The sequence below is a fragment of the Chelon labrosus genome (genome assembly GCF_963514085.1).
Source record: "Chelon labrosus genome assembly, chromosome: 3".
Lineage (NCBI taxonomy): Eukaryota > Metazoa > Chordata > Actinopteri > Mugiliformes > Mugilidae > Chelon > Chelon labrosus.
Window position 1 is genome coordinate 18,066,372 of NC_140339.1, and position 23,634 is coordinate 18,090,005.

At 43.5% G+C, this 23,634-nt stretch overlaps 1 protein-coding gene across 2 annotated transcripts in view; it reads left to right on the forward strand.

The window, feature by feature from the left end:
* Positions 1–12,329, forward strand: part of cd276 (CD276 molecule) — a 67,063-nt gene extending 54,734 nt beyond the window's left edge. For both annotated transcript variants that reach the window (XM_084574953.1, XM_084574954.1), the window contains exons 7-8: positions 257–295; positions 12,294–12,329. In XM_084574953.1, coding sequence (XP_084431079.1) covers positions 257–279 — 23 coding nt within the window. In that variant the 3' untranslated portion in view covers positions 280–295; positions 12,294–12,329. The remainder of the gene's footprint in view (positions 1–256; positions 296–12,293) is intronic.
* Positions 12,330–23,634: the final 11,305 nt, after the last annotated feature.

Below are 23,634 nucleotides of genomic sequence, written 5' to 3' on the forward strand. Positions count from 1 at the left end.
GCCATGGCAAGGTTGGTGCACAGAGACGGAGCAGAGGAGGAGGAGGAGGAGGAGGAGGAGGAGGAAAATGGATGCTGAAGGAGGAAGGGGGCAGGATAACAGAACGCAAAGCCTGTGATAATGCTCTGGTCCATGAGACAAAAGAAATGAAAGTTAACAGCGATGCCAGCATGAACACTATATAGTAGTTATCTAGTAATTATGTTGCTGCCAGATCTTGAGCCCAAATATTAATTTTCGTTTGCTTCCTTTTCAGCTTTGACATCACTGAGAAGCTAAGGTCGAGAGAATGAAGGTGAGTAGTATTTTAATACGGGTATGTATGTGTCTTTAAGCACACCTGCATTCCCGCGCGTCGCTCACGTGTCGTTTTATTTTCTTTTTATCACAATCGTCTCACTCTGGAGGACACAGTGTCTCTGGGGGCTACGGGTAAATGCTGCTGTAATGAGGCCAGGCTGCATTAATTCAGCAGACAGCCGGGGGAAATGAGAAGTCTTGACATTTTGATTCCAGGAATCGCAGGGTCACTCGTTGATATGACAAATCTATTTCATTTTATCAGCCATGCAAACATACTTTTCCTGGCCCGCTCAAACATTAAGAGTCTTATTAATCGTAAACAGTTAAGGTGTGAGTCATGCAGGCTGGCTTTCTCTTTCTCTCTGTCTGAAACTATGCATATTCAGTGTCACCCTCGTGAACTTTTAAAACTGCCAACTTCAGCTTGAGAAGAGCCGCAGCAGAACAGTTTGGTGTTTTCAATAAAAGTCTTACATAATAAGGTTAATAGGTGAAATGTAAGCGTCCTGTCACTTCTTTTTATCTATCCGTTTGGTAATTTTATGTCCGTTTAGAAGAAAAATTATTTCAAATGCAGCCAGTGTTGTACAATGAGAACATTCGGTGCTTACGGGCAACTTGAACGGCAGTCAGCTCCTGAAAATATTTTAACCACCCACTTCTATAACGACCGATCGGACAACCTGGTCAGATGACGCAAGAATGACGAGATCACACCCAAAACAGACTCGAGCCCCAGATACGTGGCCCGCTTTGTGATGTCCTGGCCGCTGGACCGGAGCAGCAGAACATAGCAGCCCCACGTCCCATCACAAATTAACATCTACCTATCAGAGCCAGTCGCCCGCCAAAGTGGACAGTTTTTGGCAGGTCAACAAAAGACTAGATAGCGAGCGACTTTTCAGCTTTGCAGGTCATAGTGTAGACGAGGAGAAGACCGTTTTTCATTTCTTCTTCTTTTTTTTTTTGCCTACTGGAATTTAATAAAGACCATCTCTCTTTGTTGTTTCTGTCAGCCTACTGCAGTTTAAAAGAGAGATAAGACTACTGGAGTTTTTTTTGCTTCAGTATTAATTTATTTTCAGAGTTGGTTATCAGTGCACTTTGTATTTATTCTATTTTTTGAATTATATATAAAAAAATCTGCTTTACTTTACTGTGATTTACTCCACAGTAAAGCAGGGCTTCATATGTCATGCTGTTATATGTTACAAATGTATATGCTGCACTACTGTCTGTAATGTATAAGCACATTGTAGTACTTGTCACCCCCTATGGGAACATCGCTACATAGACAAGAGTCAAAATAAATACTTCCTTTTCTAGCAGCTTCAGATAGACTCTGTGGTCGGTGCACGGTATCGACCAGTAGCGCGTACCGGCAATCAGCCATTGATAATTGGCTGCAAAAGTGCTGATCGGAGCCCCCCTAGTCTTAAGAGGTGGATTGCTACAGTCTTCCATGTCCTCAATAGCATGTCGCAACATGGAAGCATGATTGAAAGTGTAACAGTCCGCACTTGCCTTGTGCTGTGTTGGCCTTCATTAGACCAAACGATCAGTATAAATTTACAGTATTTAACAGTTTATTCATCTAAATACAACACAGCTCAAGGCATTAACATGAATTTACATGTCAGTAAATTGGCTTCAGACATAATACATGAAGGAAAATTATTATATAAATATGTTCCCCTGAGTAGCAACACAAAGCCCAGTTTGTATAGATCATGTACAGGATGATTTGAAGCTCTGAAACTGAAACTCTCTGAAACTCTACCTATACGCTTATAGGTAGAGGCCCCTCACATTTAAACATACTGCATTTTAGAGCCCTATCTGTGGAGAAAGAAAGGGGTGAATATGCGTTCAGCACCACGGACAGCGGCGCGCTCCGTACCAAATGAGGACAGGGAAGATGGCTGCAAACATCTGTTGGTATTGCTTTTTGACGTGGATTGATTTCTTGATGGCGTCGCTGTAACTGTTCAGTCTGATCTTTACGGTGGTGTGCTCTGAATTATTGGATGACTCAGTCGAACGCCCTGATAAAAGAGAAGAGAGTCAAGAACTGAGAACACAGACAAACAGATTAGTCACTGCAGAGCATGTGGGGAATTGTTGCATAACCACCGAGGGAATGATGTGACTGAGTGGAACCTCATCAGTACATGTGCTTTTTATGGAGACGCCAAAGAAGGGGCCCCAAAGGTAGAGGACACAATGCAAGGTCCTCTGTCTGTGGGAGGATGATAGACACATTGTCTGGATTACCTGACCAGAGACTCCTCATATCTCTGCATCTTGCTGTCTGTATGTTTCTTGCCATTTTGCTGCAGTGTGAAAAGACTCCCCCATGATCAGCCCCTGGCTGGTGTAGACTGCAGTCCTCGCTCTTTTAGCTGTTGCACACTCCTGCTTTTCCAACCCCAAAGACATCCAGAATGAGATAAATATACTTTTGGACAGAATCCATTTATGTTCTGTTTCTATCTCTGTCGTGGTCTTTGGGACCTTGGTGATGTTATGCCATCTGAGTATTGCCACATGGTGTAGGGCATCGTTCTTCTGTTGACCTTTTCCGTAATACTTCCTCTTGACTGTTTGTTTGTGTCTTGGCATTTCTCGGAGAGTAAAGATGGCGGTGTAGATTTTTTTGTTCCAAGCAGACCAGTTTTAAACAGACTGACAGACTGAGGCTCGTCTGTATGGCTTTATTTGCTATTTTTAGCGACTTCACTGTAGATGCAGCGTGACCTGGACCAACAACAGCAGCAGTAGGCAGACAATTATTTCCAGTGGGAGCCATTCTTCCCTTGGGAAGAGAAATGGGACATTCCCAGGACTTTTCCCTGTCCACTCATCCATGGCCAGGCTGTGTCACACTCCATCTCCTTCCCTGAACCCAGAACTTGGACCTCCACAGACCAGGAAAGCCCAGAACCACAGAGCTATTTCTGGACAACTACAGTACTATAACTGACAAAAGACAGAAGTGAGACCAAGAGATATGTTTTGTTTTCATCGCTTTCTTTTCTAAGTTAAAAGATGTCTTCCCCCCTCTGTTTTGACACAGATCGTTTGATATTGGATGCTGATATTTTGGGAGACATTTTAGAGACACTCCATCAATTTCGATGTGACAGATATTGAAGGCTCTTTGTCACAATGCTGCTGGAGAGATAACAGCACAGTGTAGTCTGTCTTTTGTCAGAAAATGAAACCAGATTTCATTATTTTAGCTGTTGTGTGTATATGGTTGCCGTTTCTCAAGACTGACGATGAAGGAAAACCATTATTAGCGGAAAAACTTTATGAAAAGGAAACCCGTTCTTGAAGCTGATCTGATTAACTCCATACAGTATAGCCGCTGCCCTGATTTGTGCATGCGTATACACTTTGTTCGCACATTGTTTGGAGAGTACAGATAGAAACATTTATAAGATGCCAATAATCTTATGAGTTCAGATGACGTGCTGTCCAGTCACACTAGAAAAAATGAGCGCATAATTTTTCTGAATGGGCACACTGAAAGGCCGGCCGTCATAGGGAGCGCCAGAATTGTTTAAATGTGGGAATAACGGTGCTCACAACATTCACAGAGTTGCATTCATGCCGCTGTACACATAAAAAGCGCCACAAATACTGTAGTTGACCAAAAATAGTTGGCGGACAGGTTCCTAAGCTGTTCAAACGTCTGACAAGCAACCCTTTGCTGCGTCCTCTCCTTCACTTTCCTTTTCACTGAGCCTCTAACTCTTACTTTAATAACCAGCAGTTCGGTGTCAGTTGTGTGAATACTTTTTATTACAAGGTTGGACAGTTACAGCTTGTTTTTATTATACCCTGATTGGTCATTGCCATAAAGCTGCAGCATGCAGAGTGAGTAGGAGATGATGAAAGGTGCTGAAAGTAATTTCCTGTAACTAGCCAAAATAAAGTCTGGTCAGGAGGAGTCAAAAAGAGGACATTTGTCATTACTATAGTATCCACTGACCTTCACCATGGCTGTTATTGCGAGGTAATATCCTGCAAGCCCCTGGACCTCCCCGCTGCTGAATCACCCTGGATCAATTATTCTAATATTTGTGTGGCAGTTTTCCTATCGATTAATGCATTTATGCAGAGTGCAGCATATCTTATTTAATAAAGCAGGGCTTTGCATTTAATTAAGTCATTTTAGAGTCAGGGGCCACTTTGTTTTCATAAACCTTTGCCTTATCGATACGTGTTCACTGGTGACTTATGTTTATCAACATTTATTGTTTCATTACTGGCAGCAAAACGCACAGACGGCGCAGCAAATGGCTTTCTGCAGCACACTCAATATTTTTTAGACTGTGCACACAGTTTGTTGCCACCCTCAGCGTCCCGGCCGTGCTGAGCGTTACCATAAATATTACATACTGATCATTATGGCAGCGCAGTGGCTCTTGAAACTCAAGACAACAGCAGATGTGTCCAGTTAATAAAACCTGAAATCGGTATTTAAGACACAGAAATGTACTTAAGGTTAGTCGCCGTTTTTCAGCGAAGAAAGGCCGGGGTTTTTGTTACTTTAAAGCAAGCATTAAAGGAAAGTTTTTTCGCTTTTTAAAGTAAAGCTTTTTTATATTCGCCACTTTTATGTACGGAGGGAGATGGCACACATTTGCTCTCCTCTATGCGCTGACCCAGCAGAGAGAGAGAGCTCCTTAAAGGCCATAAATATGGGTCAAAATCTCCCTTCCTTGTCCGCAGAATACAGTCCAGCCGTCATCAAACATTAATGTAATACTTCAGAAGACTGAATGAGTCAACTTATTTAAAAAAAAAGAAAAAAAAGTCTTTCCTTGTATCATCCAGTTGATGGATACTCACTACCAGTGAGCGTCTGCATAGAGAGTCTGGATAATGCTGGTTCAGGCAAAGCTTGAATATATGAATATTAGTGTATTGTTCAATACTACAATACTGTATCACATCATACGGCTGACTCATCTGACATAGAAAAAGAAAATAATATATCTCAGAAGTTGCATAGTTTAAAGAAACCTTATTGCTTCTCAGGTGAAAATATGCCCTGGATCGCAAGCTTTCTGTTCATAATTTACAATGATTCTTTTTAAAAAGTCTTTTTAGTCTTTATATATGTTAAGGGAGAATGGGGAATGGTACAGCGCGGAGCCTGGGCCCAGCCAGAGATAGCTGCAAATGAGAGGAGAATAAATATTCAAAGGCAGACATGAAGGGAATAAAGAAAACTCTGTGAAATGAGCGGCGGCGTGGACGATCCCGGTCATCTACCTGCGGACTTTCCATGAATTCCAATGAGAGTGCAGATTACATTTTTTAAAGATAGGCCCTATAGGTGCAATTAGTGCTACATAATGGCCCTTTTGCAGCCCCTTCTGCAGAGTTGTGAAATATCGATTAAATTCGCCCCTATATATTCACTTAAACTCTGGGCTGTCATGCTAAGAATACATCTCATTGTTGCAGGTTTTGACTGTAGCAGCTCAGTCTTTTCTCTGTCACGGTTTTATAAGTACGGAGAATGGGCAGGAGATAAAAAGGGGAAATGGGGTGAAATTAGAAAGGAGCAAACTTGTTTTAAAAGCTTGCTGCAGCAAGGTGCCGGAGATGGGGCGTGAGTACTCTGTTTTATTTTCGTTCCTTTTGGGGGATGAGCAGTGAAGGTCAAGGAAAGCAAACGAGGAGCCTCTGCGGTTCATCTGTGCCGTACGTGGCAGGTGAAGCCCGGCAGACACCGATGATGCCAGACAGGACACTTACGTTGGACTCTCTCCGGGGAGGTGCAGCGGCTCTTGAAGTTGAGTTTGACTCTCTATTTCAGTATCTCCGATGCCTGCATTATTTATGCTTTTGTCTCAGCCATTTATCAGCATTTTTATTCCTCGCTGCCTCATTCTACAGCACATCTCCTGTGATGGAATAGGTTGCAGCAATGATAGCCTCTGAGGGGAGCCAATAACCGAATACAGGAGCTCATATTGATATCAGAAAGCTGTGGAACGGACAAGTGTGCTGCGTAGCAATCTCTGCATGCTGTCGAAAACCTTGGCAAACATCCATCCACATCAAAATAGTGCAGTGAAAAATAAGGCGCGAGGAAGAAAATGCTGTGCTGGCTCCACTTTCTTACCTTTATTATTAATTTTTAGGAGATGGGACTGGTAATATGTGAGCTGCTGCAGGAGTCGCACAGCAACTGATCAATGACAGCTAATGAACACGGCAGGAGTTCTGCTCTGTTTGCCTCTCGACAGAGAGCTGCCTTCTCCAGAGAGCTCCTTCTCTCTCGTTTTTGCCAGAAAAGAACAGGAGCCTTCATTGAAACCAACTGCCTCTGGGCTCAATTAACTACCATAGATTGCTCATAATGCAGATGAGAGCCCGCGTACAAGTGTGTTGATGTTGAAAAACACACAAACAGAAGTGCGTGCGTGGATTAGGACTGGACACTGATTTGGAGATTAGGGCATCAGAGTATAGCTGATGAAAAACGCTCCTCAAAATGGAATATAATGAGCAAAATAAAGTCATTGTCCCAGTAATCAAAGTAGACATGATCTGCATGCACAAGTGTATATCCTCTGAGCCTGTTTATCAGGCTGGATGCGATATAATGGGGACGTCAGATGGAGTGATAATACTGAAATATAAAAAGCAAAAGGTTGTAATCAATCAATAGACTCCATGATGACCTATATTGCTATGACACTCACACACCCAGCGTCACGTGTGTGTTTTCTACCGTTGATCTCCACGACGATGACATCGCTCGCTACGTGTGGTGGTCACGGGGCCACGACCTTTCATCACAGCACATTAGCGGCACATTTCTCGCTCAAGGTGGCCGCTGTCAGCTCCTCTGCTCACCCAGCACGGGTGAAGAGAACACTTTCCGGACATTTGTCACGTCCAGGCCTCCTCCGGCTGCTTTTGTCAACTTCGCGTCCAAGCTTTCTTCTGGGACGCCAGAACTTTTCACATTTGAAACGTTCGCAGCAAGCGGCAATGGCCGGGCATCCTTGTTTTTTTTTGTTTTTTTTCAACTGAAATTAGCAAGAGGGAGCTGGTATTTTTAAACAGATCCCGTCGTATTGTTTACAAAGCTACTGGCTATCAAAGGGAATATGTTCAGCACCAGAAAATTTACAGATGGTACAAACTAAACACTGAACAGCCCCCCCCCCCCCCCAAACCCCCACCCCACTGTGATGGGAATATGCAAAACATATTGCTTACTGAACGGCGAGATGACTTTCATGCGCAGCTTTCTGAAGTGTGCACGCATTACCGTGAAACTGCGGGAGAAGTCGCACGCGCTCAGAGGGAGGTTTGGCTGCGCATGTGTACGTGGACGTGCATGGAACTGCTTCCAGGTTTTTGGGGGTTTGTTTGTTTTTTTTTTCATTATTATTTTTGAAGTAGGTTGACTAATGAGATAAGGAGGACCGGGATCAAACAGGAAGAGGCAGTCATTCAAAATCGAGTGCCCAGAAGTGACGCTGTCCAAACGCACTTGTTAACAGCGCCGATGTGAGAATGTATTGGAAATGATTTCTTGGCCTGTGATCTGATACAACATGCAGCTTGTTAGAGGTGCATTAGTGGAACATCCAGCCTGTCAGTCAGTCACAAGTGATCATTTTACTCTCAAATGACCCGTGCACTCAGACCACTGTGTTTTTTTTCCCTCGCAGCCTTTTTCATCACTTGTTATTTTTTAAGCAATTACCCGATTGTCTGTGTCATTTCCATCCTCCCATTTTACAGTCTGTAACACTGGCAACGGCTCGGTGTGGAGAGGCAGTCGGGTATGAGGAACAGTGCATCAGGCAGCTATGGCCTTTTCTATTTCCGTGTTATTCTATATTATTTAAAATCAACTAAAACACCAAAAAAATAATAAAGTGCGTCTGTGATGGCAAAGTTTGGCACTGACCCGCAGTGGGCTAAAGTGTGCGGTGAAATTGGGCCGAATGTAAAACCGTTTGACGTAAACATGCCACGGTCCTTCAGAGATCGCTCCGCTCTGCTCTGCTCGGTTCGTCTTCTAAGGTGACAGTCACCTTCATGCTGCATCAGGGAACAAATCAATCACAGCACAGGTGGGAGACGCTCGTGGCGTGTCATCCCGCGTGACTCTAAATATTCATCCAGATTAACACACTGAGAAATATAAGTGGTGGAGGGTAAATGATTGACTCGCCCGTTGAGGTGGTCGGCGTCCCGGTGCAGGCGCAGAATAAACCGGGACCTGTTCTTTTCTACCGCCTTCTCGCCTTTCTCCCGGCACTAAGTCACGCCGCCTTCGGGGCTTACCACAGGAGTCTCTTCAAATGATCCTCTAGACTGAAGTGAAGAATCAAGATTAATGCACTTCCACGTCCCGCCCAGCCTCTGGGGCGAAAAAGTCTTATAATTAACACCGAGGGGGTTGCGGACTGCTTTTTCGGTGAGACGTCGAGGGCGGGGTGCGCCGACCAGAGGAAAAAGAAGAGCTGATGAAGGTGTACGGGTTTTAGAGCGTGATGTATGCTGCTGCTTTGGAATAACAGTGTGGTAACAGAATGACCTGTCAGACACCTCACTCTGGTGTATTGTTATTGGGATAAAGTGGAACGGCTTGGAGCAGGAGCTGCTGCGTTACTCCATCACTCATGGTGATCATTGTTATATGTTGTGACCAGTGTATGTATCACTGCACAAGCTCGCAAAGTTTCAACGCTGCTTCCAGTTAAAGTCCTCCCCGTTCTGCTGAGAACATGAGGCAGACGTTACCCTTTTAACATTTGTTTCTTGATGTGATCTACAGTAGATGAGAAGATCGATGCCACTCGTAGGGACTGTAGTGTTCTCTGTAAGAGTTATACGACAAAGTTTGGAAACAGCTAGCCTGTTAGCCACGCGTCAGAGTACAAGATCCCTGTAAAATTGTCATATTTAGTCTGTGCAGGTTAACTCAAACTGATATAATATGTCAATTTGAGCTTTTTTGCACTGCAGGTAGGCGGATTTTGTCACCTTCAGGGCCCAGACGAGCTGCTTCTCCTTGTTTGCGGTAACCTGCCGCCGGGTATAGTTTACTGATAATTAACTGATCTGCCACAAAGTGTACATCCCTTTCACGACACCAAAGGAAAAAAAAAAGAAGAAGAAGAAGCTCCGACCTGTTGAGGCACATACCTGTGGGGGCGTCCTGTGGCGTCCGGAAATTGGACGTTGTCTGCAGATCCTCTCGGTCCTGTGGGTTTGCAGATCAAGCTTTTTCCGGTGCTTCCTGTGGATGCTGGATTGGACTGGGATCTGGGGAGTTGGGAGGTCAGCGCCTTGGGCTCTTTGTTGTGTTCCTCAAATCATTCCTGAGCTGCCTTTTTTTTGGCGGAGCAGAGGGATTTTTACGTCGCTTTGTCCTGCTGGGGGAGGCCGCCGTTGTCGTGCCGTATCACTGGCCTGGGGGGGGGGGGCTGGATGCCAGGATCCTAAGTTTCCCGGCAGAATGCTGCATTGTAAAATAGCATTCAGTTCAACCGTTAATGGGTTTAATGCTGCGGCTGACGATGCAGTAATCTCAATCATTTAAAACACTTCTCTGATAACACCTTATAAGATTATATGTCATGTGTCCTGATGTGAGACTTCACAACAGCTATTATAGCAAATGTATTTATTGATCGGCTTTGAATTAATTTTCATTAGTTCTCTCATATTCATGTAACTAAAAAAAAAAAAGAATTGGCTGGAAGAATACAGTTAACTTTAATTGGTGCCTTATTCTGTAGCATACACCTTACAGCTTACTTGAAGGCAGTGCATTTACACCCATGGTTCAGCCTTATAATAACAGCCTCTTATATTTCTTCCCACGCTGACGATCCCAACCGCTATTTAAGTATATTCCAAACGCCACCATTTGCGTCCTGCCAGACCCCTGGGATCTTAATTCCGCTACAGGCTTGTTAGGTGTCTGCTTAAATGTAAATGTATCCTTAAAATCACATCCATATATATCCTCTTCTAGTATTGCACCTCATAATTATCCCTTCTCGTGCAGAGAAATTGCCGTGATGTGTTTGATCATCTGGTAATGATCTTTAAGTATCGCCGAGGTTCAGCCGCGTCCTCATTATTCCGCATCCTTCTCCAAGGTTATTCCCAGTCATTTACTTTCACACTGTCATTCCTGCTGTTTGTCTTTGATAGCTGCTCTGATTGCTGTTGTGTTTCTGGTGGAGTCAGAAAAAAAAGATGCTGTTTTTTGCAGACTGACATTTTGCAAATGTAGACATTTATTTTTTTAAAGGGGGCGAATGGAGTAGAATGAAATATGGCACCTACATTTCACTGTAAATGAGGAAAGAAATGGCCACAGTGTGGATTTACAACTCTTCATTAGATGGAATCCACCGTGCCGATGTATCTTTCACGTGAACAATCTCCCACAGCCCGGGTAAATTAGTGTGCAATCTCGTGTACCGGCTGTAAATGAATCTGTCCATCAGCTCGTGTCTCAGGTGCAGACGTGGAGGGATGGCTCCGCGCTTCCAGGGCTGCTTTGGATTCTCAGAGAAGCAGTTTGTTAAGCACTTAAGCTGACTTTTTACTTTTTGATTGTCACTGGCCGGCCCTGTTATTCTGTGAGATTCTGGTTTGCTCCGCCGCTGATGTTCGTCCGTTGTCTTGGTGAAAGTCTTCCATTTCACCTCTGACCTCCCTCCCTGGCGTGACTCCACTTTGAAATGCACGTCCTTCTTAGAGCGCTCCGGGGGGAACGCAGGGGTAGATTCGAATCTGACGGGGAAAGAAATGAATGTGTGAAAATTGTGTTGTGTTCATTTGGGTGATGGATAAGTTGGCAAGTCAGATTACCCTCTGACAGGGAGCAAATGGAAGCCAGCCTGGATTTTCGAATCCTCTGCAAAACATATATTCTCGTGGCGAGCGTTTGCAATTTGCAAAGACTCCTAACAGACAGAGTGACAGACTCCGCGACTCTGTAACTGTATCAGCCTTCGGTTTGTCTTTTTGAAGCTGTTAGCAATGCCCTCAGGATTTTCATTTAGGATTTACACACATCCCACCAGCTGTCATGTGTAAAATGTAATAAAGGGATGATAATGAGCGTCAATTAGGAGGAAGGAGTTGCTCGCTAACGGAACTATTTTTGCATTTCCTGTGATGAAGCGCACGCTGAGCGCTTCAAACGCGAGGAATACATCTGCTCGCTGAGTGCACGGAGTCAAAGCCGTTCAAGTTACAGTGTGTCTGGTACAAGAGCAGATTCATGACAGGTTTAGACAAGTACAGCTGAAGTCTTAGAGGAACACAGAGCACGTGCAGAATTTCCAGTCGGAGATTATTAGCTCCTCTCGGCGTTTGCTGTACAGCGTGTTGGGTATCTCGCCGGGAAACTGAAATGAAAAGATCTGTTCGGATGGGCGATCTGACGGTCCGCTTTGTTCACGTAGGAGTCCAGATGAATCCAGATGTATCTGCCTGGCCTGAATAATGTGTCTAAAAATCCAACCTCCCTGTTATAGCCAACAGTGTTGACTTTTAAAAGCTTCAAGAGCGTCATGTGTGATATAATTAAATAACACCCGAGTTAATTAAAACTGTTTAATGATGAAGGGGGGACAGTTTCTTCTTTTGCTGTGCTAGAAGAGTGGTGGTCCACAGGGGTCACGAGAGAGGGATTGAGAGAGGCTGTAGCAACTGTTTAATGACGTTTTTTTCTTTTCTGTTTCTTGTATTTATGGCAGATTTTCTCACTACTGCGACTACGAATAATAAAAAAAATGATCGGCAATCTAAATGTGAGGCCGCATCTCATCACTGCTTGCTCTGTTTATTGGCTCACACTGTATGTTGGTTATTTGTGATCAGCCTGCAGTGTCTCAGTCCCTTTCCCGAGCTAATCATCTCTCCCACGGCGAACAGCCCGATGTTATACGCATTGTGTTTTTGTGTCTTGTTTCCAGGAGCCGGGGCCAGACGAGAGGAGAGGTTGGAGGAGGAGGGGGGGGGGGGGGGGCAGGAGGAGATGAGTCTGGCGGGTAATCCCACTCCACCTATCCATCAACCTGGAGACTATTTCCAGCGTCCCCTGCAGAATGTCAAAGCCTCGCTGAGCAGAAGATGAGTCCATCATCTTCTTTCTAAGACTTTCCCTCGAGTTTCCATCAAAACACATAAACACATCATGTGCCATTATTTTCTATCGCCCTCCCTTCCTTTTTCTGTCAATGGAGGGCCGCGGCGGGGTGAGCGAATGCAGTTGAGTGGGTTGTGTTCCATGCGCTATGCAGAGGAGAAGCCGCGTTTGAAAGCGACAGGAAGTGACAGGATCCTCTCTCTTGTCGCTGACACCGCTCTGTATGGGTTGTGATGGGGCATGTGCCAGAGATCTCCTGTCTAATAGGAAGTGAGACACTTAAAGAGATGACCCTGCTTCAGACGCCGCCGCCGTCTCTCTGCCAGGGAGAGAGCTTGGCTCTCCCATTACTCCTGCACTTGCTAATTAGCGTCTGTCGCTGGAGTAACTTGTACCTGTCAGTGTGCGCCGCTCTCCTATATTCAGTAAGTTGAGGGAATTGAAATTGAATGCCAGCTAAGCTCCAACAAACTGCAAATGGTGCATGGGATACACCCTGATTTTCTCACTGACCAGACAGCCTTATATGTAAGAAATAGTTTTTAATGAATACAGACTACGGCTGGTGCTGAGTGTTTTCTCTCGTCCAGGCACAGGTACATGTTATTGCATTTTTTTTTTTATTTGTCTTTTTTACTCAAACAAGGCCCTGTGCCATATGTCCATGTATGAATGCCAAAGACCTTTGTGTGAGATAACACAGTGCCTATTTACATTAAAGAGACATGGTGAAACTGCCTGGTCATTGGTAATTATTGGTCCTGTTCCCAGGGCCACTTTGCGCTCGTTCAGGCAGAACAAGGTCGAGTTTATTACAGACATTTCTCCTCTACACCCACAGGATTAGCCGCGCCGTTCAAATTCATCCTTCCACTTTTCCATTAGTTGATTTATCTGCCAGCCAGACTATTTCACATAATGAGTAAAACATGAATTATGGTCAAAGTAATACAAATATTTCATTTACATGCAGATCAACAGTGACATGTTGAATTGTTCCCGGTTAGACGCGGCCCTATTTTAGGGCTAATCCCTCTCTGTTTGCAGATGCTCAGTCATCCCAAACATTTGACTTCTTTTGAATAATGGATTTTCCCTGTGATTGTTTGTCGCTGTCATATGCGAAATAGCTACCTTGCATCAAGTCTGACTCCTGGAAGTAGTAGCAGAAATCCCTCCCCGACGCACCCGCTGCACCCGCTGACGCTCACCAGCGCGCACAGGAACACACACACACACACACAGAGCGCCGTGTGGCTAAGCTGGCTGAGACTGTGGATCAAACCCCAGGTTGAGCCCAGATCTCTCTGTACAGTAGCCCTTGACCTTGCTGCATGTCCTCATGGCCCAGACACCCGTCTGAAATTAAATTACAGATTAGTGGCTCCGGGCCCAAAGAGGGGTTTATTTGGTTGGCCCTTCTCTGAGAAGCGCTCGTGTTCTCATTCAGGAACCGGGAAAAACGTCATGGGATTTAAAGGAAGAAAATGCCAGTCTTGAAGATATTTTCTTTTCGTCTGACAGCGAGCGCTGGAGCCGGTGCTCAAACCTAAAACCGAACTGTCCGCAAAGACTTTCACATTGGATGAAGAGTATGGACAGAGGCACAGTGGAAATAGGTTTGTGAGCTGTAAAATATGGGTGCTCGGGAGCAAAAATAAGATGTATCATAAAAAAGGGAATGAAAACAACGTCAGACAGAAGGAACTCTGATGACACAGCTGCTCGCCGTTTCTTTTTAGACCGCCCTGAACGTACCGCCCTGGAAATTAAAAAGTCATTCTTGTGAGACAGAAAGAACAAACGCCAAGCTCTCATTAATGTGGAAGTCTGTCAAGCCTTTCGCAATCCTTAAATCCAAATTATCTTCAGGTAAAAACAGCATTCAATTGACCAGTCACGAGGTGGCAGTCAAATAGGGAAGACTTTAAAATGCACGAACCTTGTGTTCACTGGTAAAAGGGAAGTTGTGGAAGGCATGCAAAAAATGCACCAGGAAAGAGATGATTTAATGTCACTTTTAACTAAACAGACGCGGCTCGGTTTCTTTTTCAAAAGACTTTTGAAGACACGTTGTTTGGCAAAATCAGATTCAGTTCAGCTTCACTTGAACTTTGGACAGAATTTAATTTGATCGCTTCATGGCTTTATGATTTGAATGGACAGGAGGAAAGAGTTCAGCAAACAGTTTCATTGTACTGAAGTGCATATGACGCCAACATTAAAAAATAATTGGGCATCACGCTTAAAAAAAAAATGTTTTCACAGAGGGCTTCACTGTTGTAATTAGTCAACAGCGACAATAAAATGGTTTGAATGATACATTAAACTTTACAATCGATGCTTTGAAATATTCTATCAATACCAGGGCATTTTCTGAAACCTTTAAACAAATCACTTGTTTACGAGTTATTGAAGAAATCATTTGTTTCTTTAATCTAAAGCCTGTGTTTAATTAGGTTTGAAATTTAAGCTCTATAACTTCCCTGTAACAGCCAATAAGGCTTCCCTTGAGTTGTTGTGTTCTCATGTAGAGGGACAATGCAAAGTTAATCGAGGAACGTAAACTGACGCAAAGAAATACAGATTCATCCCAAGCAGCACAGAGCCAGGAAAGATTTCTGGTGTTCTCCAAGTTTCCAGTTCACGAACCTACAGCACAGACGCAGAAGCCAGAAAAACAACAATTCCAGGTAAGGATTTATTCATCTAAACTGCTACACATCCAGAAACACCACTCTGACCAACTGACTGACTCACTGACGAGGTGTATGTTCTTATTATCTGGCTCGCTGTCTGTGGATTAAAAAAAAAAAAAAAAACGTTGGCTGAACAGGCGGTCAGATAAAACAAAGCTGAAGATTCGCTATGAAGCTGAGTCTGAGAATCCTGTTTTTTCAGAAGTTTCCATGCTTTTTCAGAGCTCTCACCTTCTAACACACTATATTTATTATTTAGTTCTGCATTTAAGTTGATTTGGACGTGAGCTCTCACTAAAAGTCGCTCAAATGGAGAAAGCTGTGCTCTTAAAATTTTAGCAGAAGGTAAATGCTCTTTAGGAAACATCCTCCTCTTTTCCTGCTTTTATTTAGCAGGTACATCAGAGTTGGCATTCTCTAATACATGAAGAGTTTCTGTCACATGTATTTGAAGTAATCCGAGCCTAATAGGAGCTAAATTTTCCCTTCCACTGTTGCGATGGGACACCTGAGGTCGGCAGCTCTCAGTCCAAGTACCCTGGACTCGGAGCTCTGCTGGCTGCAGTCTAATCAGGGACTGATTCACACCGGGGACGGAAAAGTGAATGCAATTAAGCAGACGGTAGTAAAGAAGACCAGCTCCAGGACCAGGATTGAAGACCACCGTGTAATTGGTTTATTCATGGAAACGTGCGGATGCTCTATCACAAGTTATCAAGATGTGCGTAAATAGCCTTGGCAGCGGCCGCTGGTCAGTCGCTCTGAATGGAAGTGTGTTAACGCTTGCTAAAAATTCAGCTCACTGTGAGTGAGCGTCCTTGCATCATTTTTACGATGCGCCTGGTTTGTTCACCGCTTAAGGAGAAAACACTGCCAGCATTTTACGCTGTGTTTTATTTCTCCGGAGGAGGTTCGATAGCGTATTTAGTATGCACTGGCTGGAGCAATATATATAAGACGGGCAAAGCAACTGCGGTGGAGTTCTATGAACGCTGGGTTTTGGTTCTTCTGGACCGAAGCTGCTGATAGCTGTAAAGTTTTATGGGTTTTTGACGGACCAGACCAGGCCCCCGTTGATATCCAGCGTAATAGTCTGCACATAAACAAGACTTGTATTTAAAGGAGCTCCGGGTTTAGAGCTGCTCATGTTTATTACTTATTATGAATAGATTTGCAAATATTACCTCAGTTTTGCTCCAGTCAGTGTGAAACAATGGTCTATGGTCCTGTTTCTATAGTTTATAATAGCCGTAAATCACGTAAGGTCAGGATGGGAAAAGCAATGAATGACAGCCATAACCTCTCTTAAACCAAAGCATGTCCTACAGGGCGTCAACAATACTACACAACCCCCACTTCCACTTACTTGCAGCCATGGTTATTTCTGCTGATTATTTGCCCATTTTGAACACAGAGGTCAATGGGGACTGACTTGCTTTTGGAGACAGCCTCAGTTGTTGCCACTTGGCGTTGGCGTAATTTTTCTGCCCCAGAGATCGCTGCTTTGTTTATCCACACCATTCTGACGAACATAAAGGAAAAATTCTGCAGGAACCACTTGAAATAAGCTCGCACGTGCACGACTGTATGCAGTAGAGTAGGTCTTTAGCCGCGCGAATGTACAATACTGCGTGTGAAAAGGCTCAACGTGACAGCAGCCTCCTCTACAGTAAATGGGTCAGTCAAAGGTAGAACATGCATTCATTAAGTGTAACATGGGATTTGTGGTTTAACGCCAGAACAAATGCAGACAAATAGACTCCCATGTTTCATTAATCACATCGGTGGTGCACGAGGTTCACGTCTGAGTTTAAAACGGCGACCTTTAATTACACCGCATTATTAGGCCAGTCAGTGTAATGTAAGGAGAAGAAACCATGAATGAAGAAACGCTTCTAAAAACCTCTTTAGGTCATTGTGGGTTTTTTTATTTATTTTTTTTCATGCAGGCTAGGACAGAAGGTTCGACCTAAATTGTGAATCATGGTGTTTAAGTGGGAGTAAAAAATGGACCTGAATTCAGAACAACCTCCACCTCCTCCTGAGCATGTCGCATCTGCACCGTCCAAAAAACAACAAACATTTACAGCCACAAGATAAAGAATAAGATCATGGACTGATACGGTATTAATGGTCTGGCATCGTACCAGACTTTCATGGTGCACGGTACGCCGCTATGAGCCTAAAAGCAAAGCTCTTGATTTACCCTGGATAAAGGAGGAGTAAGACTGCAGATTCAAGCACTTGAAAACATTCCTCCAGGTGTCCTGGCTTACCGTGAGAGGCAGACTGAGGATCTCAGACGTTTGCATTAAGCTCAAAGTTGCACCACAGCTCCTCTGTTGTTGAATTGAGCCAACTGAGAGCGGCTCGTCGGGTTGCCTCCTGGATTCTCCCCCCCCCCCCCCCCGTGGAGGCGCATCCAGCTGGGAGGAAACCCGCCCGGGCTGACCGAGAGCATGTCGACCCTATGAAGGTCTGAGGAGCCCTCCCCGCTCGCGCTGGAGGACGTGACTGAGGGGTAACATGAAGGGGCTGCCAGATCCAGGTAAGTACCGCCGTGGAAAACACACACTGGAGTGTTTGTAGTCTGAATTGTGTTACTGACTGCAGACAGTATGTTTACATGCTGCGACATTACACTGTGTCTCAGCTGGTTCTTTCCTCTGCTTGCATGGCAGTTAATGAGTTGTTGTTCATTAATGTTAAACATATTCTTAAATGGAGCGTTGAAGTAGCATGCATGTAATCATCTTGAATAAACAGCCATTGAAAACAGCAGACATGGCTAATTGGCATGTTTTTTTTAGTTTTTGTATAAAATCTATTATCGTGAAAAGCTTTAATGTTTACCATGTGAAAACTGAATTACCCTTTCATTTTAGTTTTTCCTCTCCCCTTATAAAAACTGCATACATCCATTCACAAGGAATAGATATGCTAATAGACATGCTGTATCTACTAGTTCCTCATGACCTACCATCCATTCATGTACAGCAAACTCCTGGGTAAGTCAGTGTGGCAACAAGTTACTCCCGCTAATTTTATTGGCAACGGTTTTAATAGATTTGATCTGAATTTTGAGTTGCGCCTGGATGTTAAATGTGCACCGGCAGCATGCACATGAGTTCACAGATTTGCCCAGATTACATACACATTTAAGAGGTGCACACCGCGCCTGACCTTATTTTATGTACGACGCTTATTCCGTTGAAACTTTGGCCACCGATGCTGGCGGCGATCCAGCGTTTGGCCCCCGCATAACAGAATAAAACTGCTACATTCCCCCTGCCTACAACTTGGCAAGGCGGTTCATCAAAATGCTGTGATTTGCCAAATGAATGAGTCACGGCAACGTGCCCCTCCGTACCATCATGGAGTTTTATATTGCACTAGAGTTGTGACGTACGTGAACGAACCGTATCTATTGACCGGCTCTCTGAAACGAGCGATGGGAATGGAGTCGCAGTTGGGAGCCGCTATTATTTGCTTATTTGAGATGCAAATGTCACATGACGCCATCTGAGTTTTCCACATTGCCTTTACATGAGTGTCTGAGGAAGGGGAAGATTTTCCACGGGACAAATAAAGTATCTACCTTGAATCAATAATTCAAACTCAGATAGAATATATATTGGTGGCGTGTCCGTTTGAATGATCCAAGTCTTACCCCTGTGTTCCTCCTAGTGATTATTTCCCAGATAAAATGAGTTACCCCCTGCCTGGCATCTTAAAAATAAATAAATATCAAAACGAGCCAGTCTTTTTAACCGAACAGAACCACAAGATTCGGATCCTTTCGAAGAGGCGTACATCCCATCTCTAAATTGCACCGCAGTTCTGAGTAAAAGAAAACAGGCAGAAAAGGTCAGCTGGTTGTGGTTTATTTTTGAGAGTCAACATCAAACACATGTAGGTGTAGTTGGTACAACAGGTAAAGGAGCAGCCCCTGCAGTGGTTTATGTATAATGTGTAGGCGGCTTTTCAACTCCAGATCCCCCGACAATGGCGAACACATCAAAGAATATGCGCTAATAATCAAAGTCCGTGAAGTCAAAGGTCCGGCGAAGAGAGGGAGACCATGTGATGCCATGTGAAAAACAACAGCAGTCACACACACAAAAGAAAGAGGAATGCATTTTGTGCCAAACTATTGTATTAGCTTTGCAGCCAACCAGGGGTTCACTGGTGAGTCATTAATTTTCCTTTGCAGAGAGTGACACAACAATCACAGATACGCATACAGTCAGTAGTATTTAAACAATACATACAGTGCAGGCCTAATACTTCACAATTCTGAAATCAGAGCCGAAGCTCAAAACGTACCATGATCCCATCCCACGGTTTTATGGTTAGAATATTCTGCTGAATCCAAAACAATGAACAGGATTCGTTGTTTTCTAGCAGCCCAAACCTCTCTTCTGTTTTCACTTTACACCCTTCATCCTTTTCTGCTTGTTTGGCCTCCAGTGAGTGAAAATGGTTTTCTTCTAACAGCATTGCTGTTTAATAACCAGTTATCTGTGTCACATCTTACTAGAGCACGCTAATTCAGGTCGATGCCGTCCATCTTAAAGTTCTACCTTTGTCGATGTATATTACAGGGAGTAAATCTGAGGAGGGTATGCACCGTAGCGGATTAGGATCCCAAAGCCAAAGATTTTTTCGGTTGCGGTGAAATGAAAGGAGTCATTGAAGATGCTGTTTAAAGTCTGGATCACTCCTCCGCCACGGTGTAACTAAATGAATTGTTGATGCCTGCTCTCCCTCAGCAGCGAAGCTGTGACATTGTTCCATCACCACAAAATCTCTTGAGGGTAAGGATGTCCATTGAGGGCGTTTGGCCATTTTTGTTTAACAAACTGCCCAGTTTCCCATTGTGCTTATGATGAGTTTTATATCCATGTTTCTTATGAAAATCTTGTCTTGTCTCCACCTGCACTCTCTTCTGTTTCATCTGCTTCCTTTATGTCTCTCTCTATCCACCGTCGCCTTAATGCTTGCTCTGGGGGTTTTTATGATTAGGACGCTGTAAAGTGTATTGAGACAGTTTGTATTGTTTTTGAAGCTATATGAATAAATTGATGGGGCGGAAGACAGAGTTTCTCACTGTGAAAACATAGCTGTAGTTTCCAAAACAACAACAAAATCTTAAACATAGAGACAACAAACTAGATCTTAAACAAGATCACAGACCAGAGAGAACCCCTGTGACCAATCAAACTATCTCACAAAGCCTCTTAGTGCAATGTCCCCTCTGTGTAATTTTATTTAACCTAATGTGTAAGGTTCAAGTGATCAAAACCTTAAAAGACCAATGAGGGATAAAACACTAACACATGTGAGTTGAAACCAATAAAGGGAGTACAAAAAATAAAATATACAGGTAATTAGGATGAGCAAATCCTGGGGAATAAGGTGAGGCACCAGGACAATAGTTTTGGAGCACACCTAATATGTTTGTGTGATTACAGGATGCCAGACCAGTTGATTGTACGTAAAGATCAACATTTTAAACACACCATGTCAAAACTTCACACGGTTCGCCACTTTTTAACGCACATTAACACACCTCGCACTAAATGCTTGGTGTTCAAGGCACATGTTGGTGTCTAGAAACCAGATATGTGAAACGCAAACACCAATAGCTAAGTGCTAATGTATGAATAAAATGGTGGTCTGATGATCTGTCGGTGCCATAGACTGTATAAAGATTCTCATAAGTGAAGGCAAAGCAAGTAGAGCTCCCCCTGGTGACTGGCTGCAGTATAATCAATAAGCTCCACCCCCTCCATGTTAGTGGACGGGACTTGGGCAGGTCATCAAGATCACGGCTCTGTGTGGCTCCACCCTCAGACCGTACTGCACAGACTCTGGCTCCAAAGATGATGCTGCCTGGATCCTGGGAAAATAATGTCAGTTCAACCAATGCAAAGAAGTGGCGACACGTTGTCCATATTATACAGTGTATGGTCAGTACGAGTAACATCACAATTGTTTGTTCAGTATTTACACAAAGCATACAGGCAGACAGCTAGTTTAACAGCGATCATTTGCCACCTGTCACGCATGAGTTATTTAAAAATTCACCCCCTGCACAGTTGTCATTAATGGTAAATTTAAATATTAGCTGTGAAATTTGCTGTGCTGTGGTGACTGACTCACTTTTGTAGAGAGCCTCTAGTGGCCATTCGGGGAAGCTGCAGTTTTTGGCACTTTGCATAAATTTGACAGTGCAGAGCATACACAGATCCTGCGAAGACCCTAGCGCCATAGCTGATGTACACCTCCCCAGAAATGTAACTATGCAACGCAGACCGCAAGGGCTGTGATTGGTCCGCTGCTTCCCCATCTCTGCAATTTTAAAATGGACTGTTTTGGATCAATAAAGATACATTTAGGCGAAATTTCGTCAAAAGTTTCAGTCGCCATTGTTGAAAGTGAAGAAGGAACTGGAAAATGAAATTAACCTGACTGGCAAAAAAGCCACAGCATCGACTCGCATTGGGTGGTGTTTTTACAGGCTATGTGCGTAGGTAACAGCGTCTACGTCCCGCAGTATCCTAAAAGAGCCTTTACACATCGGCTTCACCTTTTACCTCTGGAGGTAGGCACTAGGCTTAAAATAAATCAATTTAACTCAATAAATTATACTTCTTTTTTTTTATTTTTATAATAATAATTTCATGTTTTGTTGCTATATGTGCATGTGTGAATGATTGTTTCATTCACCAAGAAAAATGCACTTTTTCCTAATGAGCATCCACGAATAAGGTGTGGCTCAGTTTCTATTTTCCACTGACGAAATAATTCACAATCCCAGCAAAAACATACTTATTAAAATGTGTTACGTTTGTTCTTTTCTATTTAATTAAGTCAATATTTTACAATAAATGCATTCAATAAGCGCATCCTTGATAATGCTCTAATGCGCCGAGTGCACCGAGGAGCATATAAGTAATGGCATCCTCTCTGTTTGGCCAGAGGAAACTGCAGCTCTGATCTGACTCTGCAGTTGCATATTTGATTTTCCTCCTAACTTCTATTTAAGAATCTCATCATCTTTAATAAGGATGAAGTGATAACACACTAGATTACACTCTTTTTTTCAAAGCAACTTCTTCCGAGGTGCTGAGGTAAATCCCTGGCCCAAACTTGGGAAAACAAAAGACACTGCATAGGCAGAGGCTTATTTTAGCAACTGAAGCGCATGCTTTGTCAGACTCATTCAGTTGTGCTGGGCTAGGCCGTCCCTAATTAAAGTGTTCTGCTCTGTGGAGTCCCAGACTGGTCCTGAGCATGCAGAAGCTGTCTTATTCTTTCCATCCATCACATCTACTGTAATTACTTTTGTTTACAGTGGAGGAAACGGCAGCTGTCTGATTAGAAGTTATTGAGCAGATAACTCATAGGTAATTTAGAAATGGCGCTCAGCTTCTCTCCTGGATGCAGATGAATCATTTCCTGTGTGAAGAGAGGGGACAGTGTAGAGACGCTCGTGGAGAACGACCCTGACAAATTACCACAGGGCTGTCAAATCTCCCAACCATTTATCTCTGGAGTTGTACCTTTGTTGTTTTCCTCCAGTGGTGATGATGATGGTTTCTCTTTTTTTTCCTGAGGCAGAAATAAAAAGTTTGCAAAATAGTCCAATTAGTTGCACCCATTTCATTTTTTCCCCCTTCAGAGTGTGGAGGAATATTTTTATGTATTATTTCAAATGGCAACCTCTTTATTTTATGATTCTCCTCAGCTAGATAGGGTGATAATAATTTATTTAAAATATGGATTGAATGCACACCAGCAAACTGAGAAACATGCCTGTGAGAAATAGATCGCAAGATCTCCTTTATTGATATAGAACATGGATTTGCAATATGAAACTGGCAATGCAGTGTCAATTTTCAATGTGGGACATGGATATTAAAACATGTAATGTATATTTTATTTAGAAAACACCGAAGATAATACCCCCATTCAGAATAATTCACTTAACAAGATCTCTCTATATATCCATATACATATAATCATACATCCTTAGTTGGTCATGATGACATACACATATTCTTCCCTCTATCCAGACACCTAACTTTTGAACCCTGACTCACTCCACTGAATAATAAATGTGCAGGAATTGCAGGTAAAACTTTTTTTTTTTTTTTATCAGTGTCACACGTATCATTGTCATTGTCAGCTGTGGTTTATTGGTCAATAACTAATGAGTGAGACAAATCTTCATTTTCACTGTTTTTTCTTGCCTGTGCGGCTTGTGGTTGTTGGGTGTGTACCTTGCACAGTGTTTAGCCGTGCAAGTGTAAAATTCATTGGTCGCAAGGAACACTGAGCTAAAAGACGCTCTGTGAGGCTGCAGATTTGGGTCACATACGTCCGCATGCGAAAATGGACCGAATCGCTTTGTTCCAAATTGCGCCTTAAAGCGGCCGTGATTACAGGCGTTGAAATCAGATC